This window comes from Sinocyclocheilus rhinocerous, unplaced genomic scaffold, assembly GCF_001515625.1.
Source record: "Sinocyclocheilus rhinocerous isolate Xijiao unplaced genomic scaffold, SAMN03320098_v1.1 scaffold836, whole genome shotgun sequence".
In the NCBI taxonomy this organism is placed as follows: domain Eukaryota; kingdom Metazoa; phylum Chordata; class Actinopteri; order Cypriniformes; family Cyprinidae; genus Sinocyclocheilus; species Sinocyclocheilus rhinocerous.
This window is the reverse complement of record NW_015648109.1, coordinates 101716-111368: the sequence shown is the minus strand read 5'-3', so window position 1 is coordinate 111368 and position 9653 is coordinate 101716. Positions and strand designations below refer to the sequence as shown.

The 9653-nt window shown below is 37.6% G+C and overlaps 2 protein-coding genes across 6 annotated transcripts in view; one reads left to right on the top strand and one right to left on the bottom strand.

The window, feature by feature from the left end:
• The window catches only part of LOC107709613 (aftiphilin-like), a 13598-nt gene extending 8227 nt beyond the window's left edge, over window positions 1-5371 (top strand). For 2 of the 5 annotated variants that reach the window (XM_016514133.1, XM_016514135.1), the window contains exons 7-10: window positions 1017-1077; window positions 1413-1496; window positions 1663-1786; window positions 3859-5371. In XM_016514133.1, the coding sequence (XP_016369619.1) occupies window positions 1017-1077; window positions 1413-1496; window positions 1663-1786; window positions 3859-4006 (417 nt within the window). In that variant the 3' untranslated portion in view covers window positions 4007-5371. The remainder of the gene's footprint in view (window positions 1-1016; window positions 1078-1412; window positions 1497-1662; window positions 1787-3858) is intronic. The other 3 variants (XM_016514137.1, XM_016514136.1, XM_016514134.1) reach the window with 2 other exon arrangements.
• Window positions 5372-5495: 124 nt separating this feature from the next.
• Window positions 5496-8910, bottom strand: LOC107709600 (SERTA domain-containing protein 2-like). The gene is made up of 2 exons (XM_016514114.1): window positions 8724-8910; window positions 5496-6650 (listed from the first exon to the last, which is right to left on the bottom strand). Exon 2 carries the CDS (start codon window positions 6637-6639, stop codon window positions 5722-5724), a length of 918 nt encoding a protein of 305 aa, XP_016369600.1. The 5' UTR covers window positions 6640-6650; window positions 8724-8910; the 3' UTR covers window positions 5496-5721.
• Between the last annotated feature and the right edge of the window lie 743 nt (window positions 8911-9653).

The window sequence follows — 9653 nt, the reverse complement described above, 5'->3', positions numbered from 1 at the left end:
GCTTTCTAAACATGCGGCTCTCTTGTGCGAGACGCGAGTGCAACAGTGATAGATGTACCTCTAGAAAATGTGATAAATATGCGTTCTGTGTGAACGGCTTGGTTTCGGTTTTGACGTAAACAACACCATCTCCGCATTGATGTTCTCTTTTTCCGCAATATTTTGAATGAACAACGTAGCAGCGCCGCATCTAGTGACTTCAACTGGATAGGTTAACAAAAGCATTAATTTAAAAGCACAACGTTTTTGCATTCGAATGTGGATTTTTATTTTAAATTCGAAAAAAATGTTGACAGCCCTAAAACATACAATAGATTCACATAAAGCAATATAAACTACATAGCAAATCTCAACTGCTGGATTGCTTGTATCAAAAGGCCAGTTAATGATTATTATAAATGTAAACATAGACTACAACTGAAATGATATACGTCAAAATATTTGCAACTAATGCATGAATAACACAATTTTATCCTGGGTTATGAATTGTCATTTTTGATTTATCATAATTTTAACCGTAGCAAGACCACATGAAATCTATATATGCAAATTAAATTTCATTTTATATATATAATAATTGGGAAAAATAAACACAAGAATGATGGGTAAAAATAGACTATGATGGTTATTTAACATGCCAGTCTGACAAAGCGATGGATAATTATTATTTGAAGCACAACCTTTGTTTTTTTTTTTGTTTTTTTACAAAACTTTTGTGACAAAACATCCTAAATCAGTAGTTACCACAGTTTATAAACATCCCTTTCTTGACTTATTTGATCAGACTTACAAAGTTACAACAATATTTCTAAGGGTAATAACCCTTAATAAGTAATAAACCTAGTTTCGCACATTTAAAAAAAAAAAAACAGTACTTGTTTCAAAGAAAAATATCAGACAGATAACTAAATAGACCTTAAAGAAATAGAACTAAATAGACTTCTCTTAATAAAGATTTTTTATTGTTATTATTTTGCATTACTTATATAACATCGGGTCTCTCTTTCTGTCGTCAGGAGTCTCTTCCTCCCGTTCAGTTTGACTGGAGCAGCAGTGGCCTTACAAACCCTCTGGATGGTAAGACAATCGATTGTTTCTCTCACTTTGAGGGAGGAACATCACCGAGAAGAAGCGAGAAACAAGCTATTCTCGTTCTGGAATATATGGAAATGTGCCTTGTGTCTTAAAAACGAACGCTTGATTAACAGTTGTACAGCAACAGTCTCATGTTGGATGTTCGTGTACTCTTCATGCTTCTCGCTAACAGAAACCAGCACTAATCCAGTCACGTAGTTTTCATCACTAATCCAGATCTGATCTTGTGCCAGATCATGTGTCAACTTCTGCTTTCCTGTGTTCTTTCTCTCTGTCTGTAACCCTTCTCTCCTCTTTCACCATCCCTCGTTCTGAAGCGAGTGGAGGCTCGTCTCTGCTCAACCTCGATTTTTTCGGCCCTGTGGACGAGTCGCCCTCCGGCACGGCCACCTCCATACCAGGTTTGCTGAAGCGTTTCCAGTTTAACACCAAAGCTGTCTGGGTGTTCGTGATTTCTGCTCTATTTGCATCTCTATCTTTAACCGTGCATTCAAACGATTATTGTTGCATGTGTACATACGCTGGCGTATCACAAAAGAGTGCTGATATGCATGTGATGGTGTGCAGGCGTGGATCCGGAGCTGTACGAGTTGACCCAAGCGAAGCTGGACGTCAGCGGGGGCAGCAGTAGAGTCGTGGATGCGTTCGCTCGCCTCATGTCGACCGTCGAGAAGACCAGCACCTCCACCAGGTCAGTGAGCCTCACTCATTCACAGCACTGCTGCTGGGCCACCAGGAGGAGCCACACGACAGTTCCTGATGAGTGCAGAACAGCAGGTTTTCTGTAGGCTTGCACTCATTATATGTGACCCTGGACCACAAAACCAGTCATAAGGGTCAATTTTTCGAAATTGAGATTTATACATCATATGAAAGTTGAATAAATAAGCTTTCCATTGATGTATGGTTTGTTAGGATAGGACAATATTTGGCCGAGATACAACTATTTGAAAATCTGGAATCTGAGGGTGCAAAAAAATCAAAATATTGAGAAAATCACCTTTAAAGTTGTCCAAATGAAGTTCTTAGCAATGCATATTACTAATCAAAAATTAAGTTTTTATATATTTACGGTAAGAAATTTACAAAATATCTTCATGGAACATGATCTTTACTTAATATCCTAATGATTTTTGGCATAAAAGAAAAATCAATAATTTTGACCCATACAATGTATTGTTGGCTATTGCTACAAATATAGCCCAGCGACTTAAGACTGCTTTTGTGCTCCAGGGTCACATATGATCCGACTGTCAAAGGCTAGATATTTTTACACAAAATTGAATAAAAATGCAAAATAAACATGTTTAGAACTGGATGTGATGACATTACAGCTTACTACTGTTTGAAACCTTTATTAGTACATATCTACCTCTGTAGTCCCACTCATATTGTTTGTTAGTTAATTTAATGATTGGCGTCTAGTTATTACCCTTGGAAAAATACGCTTATTTTGCATTTTTGATCCAACTTATCTAAGTCTGATCAAATAATAAGTCAAGAAAGAGATGTTGTAAACTGTGGTAGCTGCCGATTTAGGATGTTTTGTCACTAAAGTAATACAAAAAAACAACACCAGAAAATCATTATGTAGAAAAGCTGTTCTGAAGTTATCTGTCTGATGTTTTTCTGATCAGTTTTATCTGACTGTTCGCTGATACCTTTCTCTGATCTGTGTCTGTTCTGTTTGATCTGAGCTGTCTGATCTTTGTCTAATCTGATCTGTCTAATATCTGGTCTGATCTATCTGTTCTCTCTGATCTGTATGAGTTCTTGTTCTGATCTGATGTCTCTCTTTCTCTGGTCTTTCTGTCTGTATGATCTCTTTCTCTGATCTGTCTGATTTATGATATGTCTGAACTGATATGCCTCTTAGAGTGCTTTCACACTTGGTTCGATTACTTGGTCCGAACCCGAGTTTGATTGCTCCCCCCTCCCCCTGCCCAACACACACAAACACACATTTTTATCAAATAATACGTCATTAATAGCGGTTCACTTCCGTGATTTGGTACGATTGCGTTCACATCAGCAGCGAACCGTACCGGAGTTCACATGAACCGTACCCCAGACCACCCTTTTTAAGCGGACTCGGGTACGGTTCGCGGGTGCGCACCCGAGTTCGGAAGACAGCGTTCACATCATCCAAACGTACCGAACTCTGACGTCAATCGAAAAAGTGCTAGTGTGAAAGCACCCTTATTCTCTGATCTGTCTGTTCTGTCTGATCTCTTGTTCTGATCTGATATGTCTCCTGTTCTCTGATCTCTCTGTTTATTTTGTCTGATCTCTTTCTGTGATCAGTCTGATGTCTTTCTCAGATCTATCTGATCTCTGTCCATTCTGTCTGATCTCTTATTCTGATCTGATATGTCTCTTTCTCTGATCTCTTGTTCTGATCTGTTTCTCTGATCTGTCTGATCTCTTGTTCTGGTCTTTTTCTCGGATCTATCTGCTCTCTGTTCTGTCTCATCTCTTGTTCTGATCTCTCGCTCTATATCTTTCTCTGATCTATGTCTGTTCTGTCTGATCTCTTTTTCTGATCTGATATGTCTCCTATTCTCTGATCTCTCTTGTCTGATCTCTTTCTCTGTTCTGTCTGATCTGTTTCTGTGATCTGTCTGATCGACATCTATTCTGTCCGATCTCTTCTTGTGATCTGTCTGATCTCTCTCTAAACGGTGTGATCTGTTTTAAATGTTTCTCTGTAATGTGATCTTTCTCTGGTGTCTGATCTCTCTCTCTCTCTCTGATCTCTCTCAGCAGAAAGCCTGTGCAGAAGGAGGAGAATCTGAGCGAAGAGGCTCGGCGAGTGATCTCAGGTCTGCCGGATCTGTCGTTCATGCAGGCTAAAGTCCTCATGTTCCCCTCCACGCTGACTCCTCTCCTCCCCTCCTCCTCGCCCGACTGACACGGTCCTCTCCTCCGCGCCGTTTCACCTCTCCTTCTCTGTGTATCGCTTTCCAATTGTCACGATACTGAGAGTTATGATTTTAATTTCAGACCTTTGGTTTTCGAGCTCCTGTTTGTCGTATTCCCGGGCGTTTTTAAGTTCAAATACATTGTCCTATGTACGAGAGAGTGGATGAAATAATCCGCTAATGATCAAACGCTGTAGAGGAGAAAAGACTAGATCATTTTAACTGTTAGAATGACAGTAGGAAAAGAGTTTGTGTGTATCTGTATATAATCAGGGACGATTTCCTTTCGAGTATTCTTCACAACTAAGTTAGTTTGTATGAGAGAGAAAGAGGCACTTTGTTATTTTCAGGTTGTTTTTATGAAACACTGGCTCAAACGTCCTTCAATGGCACAATTGAATGATCCGATTTGTATTCAGATATATAAATGCGTAGTTATATCGACTTGAAACCAAACCGCCTGCAGAATATTCTTTCGATTTTGCGTAACAAAGGCTTTAGTTTTTAATCGGTTTGGCTATTACATTACAATCAATATTGTTGTTACTTGTAGGTTTTAGGTTATTTGATTTCGCACAGGCGTTAGTGAACACTTTATCCTTTTGTTGTGCAAATAGTTTAACAATTAACTCGCTTTCCACACTAACAGACTGTAGATGAGTCCATCGACAACTAATGAAACTACAACTTTAGCTGCTCATGTTTTTCGGTTCTTATTTTGTTTTTTTTTAATGTAAGTTGAAACCACTGGCGTTGGACTATAATGTAGTGAAGGAATTGTTGAATGATTAACTTGAATATATACATAAATAGGTGTATCGAGAATAAGGGACCAATATCTGCTGTATCGTTTTGCTCATTTCCCTGTTATCATTGTGTTTTTGGTCATGCTGTATCTGTGTTTTATTTAATCGGATAAATCTTAAGCGACTCTTTTGGAGGACGTCTGCCGTCACTGCGGTCCTGTACGCCAGGAGTGCATGATGAGAAGTGTTCGCCAGAAACGAGTTTTCTCATCTTTTGGCTTTTTTTCTCCCAGTTGTGTCACTGTTTATTCTGTCTCCTGGAGGATTTTGCACATTGTAAAGATATACAGAAGAACTGCTTACATAGTTAACTGTGGCTTCGGACTGTGTACAGTCAAACTATGGAACATGTAAAAATTGTTATGGGAAAATTCCTATGGAAAACTCATACAGATGAATGATATCTCTAAAGAGCCTGTACCGAGGTCAATCGCGCATGCCTGGGTTCTTTGAAAAACAAAAACAAAAAAAAAACGAGTGTGTAAATTTTCTTTAAGTGTACACAAGAAATTAAAATAATTTAAGAGAAAATGCTGTTTTGGCGTGAAATCACGTTACTGTCTTCATTCGTGTCTGTTTTTAATTGATCTATTTTAAAAGAACAAACTAAAAGCAATTTTATCTTGTTTTGTTTTTTTTTTTATTTAAAAAATTTTAATACTAAAATAACGTGATTCATATGAAATTTCCACAAGAAAAAGTACTGAAATAGCATTCTATAACATTATAAAATGGCTGCAATATATTACATCATAGTTACCGTATCAAAATAAATATACGAACATATGCATGTACCTTCTTTTCCATAGTAACCCTTTTTGGTCTACATACCATAAACAATTGTAAAAAATTGGCCTTAATATTAAATACAAATTTAAACATACGTTTTGCAGGTCAAATTACGACCCAACCAAAACCTCCATGATGTGGTCCAGTTCGTTCAGATCCAGTTTAAAAGTCTGATTAGACGGAAGCGCCGATTGGCTCGTCCCACCGTTACCGTAACCAGCGAGCGTCTTTACGAAGTCGTCCGTTACCATGGAAACGACTTTTGACGCGCCCGAGCTCGTGATCAGGGACGAACCGCAGGGGACGTTGTCGAACAGCAAGCTGTCTATTTCCGTGACCAGGAAATCGTCCAATGAGAAATCAGCGAGAAGCGAGGGGGTGTGGCCAAACACTGACTGGGCGGAGTCAGAGAGAGATGAAGCTGGGTCCATACCGCTGTTCATTTCAGAAAGATCTGGGTCCGTTTGTCTGGATTCATCTGAGTTTGGGTCTGCTGTGAGCGTGCGGCCCGTCTCTGTAGTAAATGAAGTGGTTATTCCCACAGTCGGGCACAGATCTTCAATTTCAGCCAGTGCTGAGCTGAAGCTGTCTTTAATAACAGAGGATGATGGGGGCTGCTGTCTGGAAATGGACGGAGACAGACAGAGAAGCAGATGTCTGTCCTCCTCCAACCGTGACACGGGCGTCAAACTGCCCTCACTATGGGACTCGACCCCACAATCCGCCGGACGTTCCCGACACCCGTCAACAACACCCAGTGGTGGCCCGGTGCTGGGGAAGGACTCGGGTACAGGGACGCCCTCCCTTCTCAGCTCGTCCTGGATGTGCCGGAGCGTGTTGGTGATGAGCACCCTGCGGGCCAGGCCCGGCTCCGAGTGTCCCGGACGGCTGTGCAGCTTCAGCAGCGAGAGGTTGAGCACAGTCTGCCGCTGGAGCCAGTAGCAGGCGGGTGACGCCTCCTGAGGGCAGCTCATCACCTCATTCTCTTCCTCCCGCTCCAGCTTCCGCTTCAGGCCTTTACCCAACATATAGCGTATATCTGAGAGAGAAACGCACAGTAATGAAGCAAGGTGTGTTTGTGTATCCAAAAAATACATATTTTATATTTCTAATTTAAGATATTTTAAAATATTTTTATTTTAACGTGTATATTTTCATTTTTATTTCATATCTGTAGTAACATTTTAAATATTTTACTTAAAAATAAAAAGTAATAAAATTAACTTGTTTTTAAAAAGTACTAAATATTTTAACATTAATATCTTAAGTTTAATGATTTTTTTTATTTAAAATGTTTTCTATAGTAACATTTTAAATATTTAAAAAAATAAATGTAATTAAATGAACTGAATTATTGTTAACTATTATATATTTTAAAACTCTAAATTTAATAAATAAACTTGATTGTAATACAATGACAATATTTATTGAAAATATTGTACTTTAAAATGCATATTCTAAAGTGTTTTCTATCATAACATTTACAATATTTAAAAAAGTAACAAGAATGTAATTAAATTGTCACCAGTTAATAATTTACTAATAATATTTAATATCTTAATTTGAATGAGTATGTAGTAACATTTTAAATATTTTACTTAAAAATAAAAAGTAATAAAATTAACTTGTTTTTAAAAAGTACTAAATATTTTAACATTAATATCTTAAGTTTAATGATTTTTTTTATTTAAAATGTTTTCTATAGTAACATTTTAAATATTTAAAAAAATAAATGTAATTAAATGAACTGAATTATTGTTAACTATTATATATTTTAAAACTATCTCTAAATTGAATAAATAAACTTGATTGTAATACAATGACAATATTTATTGAAAATATTGTACTTTAAAATGCATATTCCAAAGTGTTTTCTATCATAACATTTACAATATTTAAAAAAGTAACAAGAATGTAATTAAATTGTCACCAGTTAATAATTTACTAATAATATTTAATATCTTAATTTGAATGAGTAAATCACAATATTTATTGAAACATTTTACTTTAAAATGGATATTTTATGTTTTATTGTAAATGTTTTCTATAATATTTTAAATACTAAAAACATTAAGTAATAAAATTGAATTATTTTTGTAAAAAGTATTACGTATTTAATATAAATACTCTCCTTAAATGAACCTTTTACAGGACTAGTTCCTCTTTCTTAGATAAAAAACAAAGGAGGAGACAAAATAACATGAACAGCCAAATACACAGTACTTTCCACTTAGTCAACCTCCATCAAAGACAGACAATCATTCACCATTGACACCTCATGACTACACATATGACTCTTCTCTGTGATTACTGTAAATCAGAGCACTCGCTTTGTTGCCTCACTTCCTCCCATCAACCGATTGCTTAATAGTTGGTTAATAGTTTGTACCACTGACCAAACTAAATGAACAACAGCCAGAGCTGGACAAATAACGAGTCACACTGAGACTAATGCACAATAATAAGAACATTTAGAAAATTATTATGAATTCTAAAAACTATAAATGTAGAATTGTATGCCTTAAGTGTGATATAATTATTAAAAGTGGTTTGCATTTGACGACACTGAGCAGACGTGCAGAAATGAACCAAGCATGACTCTAAAAGGTCTTTGCATTATTTTGGCATCTGTTAAGCGCGTGCATATTTACACAAAAACAGTATATCATAACAAACTATTAGGTGAGGTCTGAACTGAAGCCGCTGCACGCCCACATGAGCCCAAAGTGAAACTTCAGCTGACTTACAGTAAAATGAAAGCTTCAGGACTCCTCAAAGCCTAATGAGAAGACAATCTGTGAATGGTGACTGATAGTATTAACCCGCTCTTGACCGTCAGCAGTAACGTTAACTACCGCAGTCTCGAGTTTCATCGGGTTCAGCTCAACTTAATGTAGTTTAGGAGCTTTTAAATGTTTTACTTCAATACATTTAAGACAAAACAACACATCTGAGACGCTCATTAGGCTACATTACACTTCCAATAGTAAGCAAATACGCGTAATTTACCGCAGTCATACATATAGTAACACACGTTTTTAACTTTAAGTTACTTTCTATCATAGCGACTCCGCTGAACTGGCTGATAAACGTGAAAAGCACATGAACTCACCGCACGCAGGTCAAACGGGGACTTCGAGCTGCTCATCGGACTCGTATCTCGTTCACCGTTCCGTTCGGCTCGCGCGACTGTAACGTTACCGTGTGTAACGCGTTAGCAGCGGACGGACCGACGAATGTATTCCGCCTTCAGCAAAACCCGCAAGCGGAGTCTTCGAGAGTGACGTAAGGCTCGCAGATGTCGAGTGATATTCGTGAACGAATCTTTTGTTTGAACCGATTCGTTTGAATGATTCATTCCACACGATTCGCGAAACGAAGGGATGTTCTCTAGTAAACTGTTAAATGTAGTAATAATTGGAATAAACAACTATGAACTATATAATGTATTAGCCTACTTACAGGCTTTTTATGGTTGCCAATAAACGTCGCTACTTGACACAAATAAATGTAAATAGGCTACTTCATAACATTGTCAATGATTTCTCCACAATATTTTTGTTAACAACAATTTTAGCATTAAAATGTGAGGCTGTTAGTACCAAATAGCAGTTTTTGTACAAAAAAATGACTTAAACGTGCTGGGATCGCTCAAAAGAATCGTTGTAAAAGGGTTCATTGAAATGAATCGCCCGAGCGAGTCGATTCACAAAAATTAATCGGACTTCGCAATGCTACAGATGTCCCCCACCCCCACCCCCTCTCATTCCAGTCTGCATATATCAATGAATGCTGCATATGAAAAGCCGCAAATATGTGAAGCATTCACGGCACGAGCTCTCCGCAGCTTCCCCTTGAGCTCTTCAGAAAAGAATGATAACTAGAGAAATAACGCAAAATAGATTCCGTATTCTTGTGCAACTGATGTTTATGTGCACATTTCTCACAGACAGCAGAGATCAGATGGAGGTCAAATGAGATTTCTCAGATTTGTCTGCAGTCAGGAGTCAGAGATCTCAACATGAACTCAAACATGTCTCCG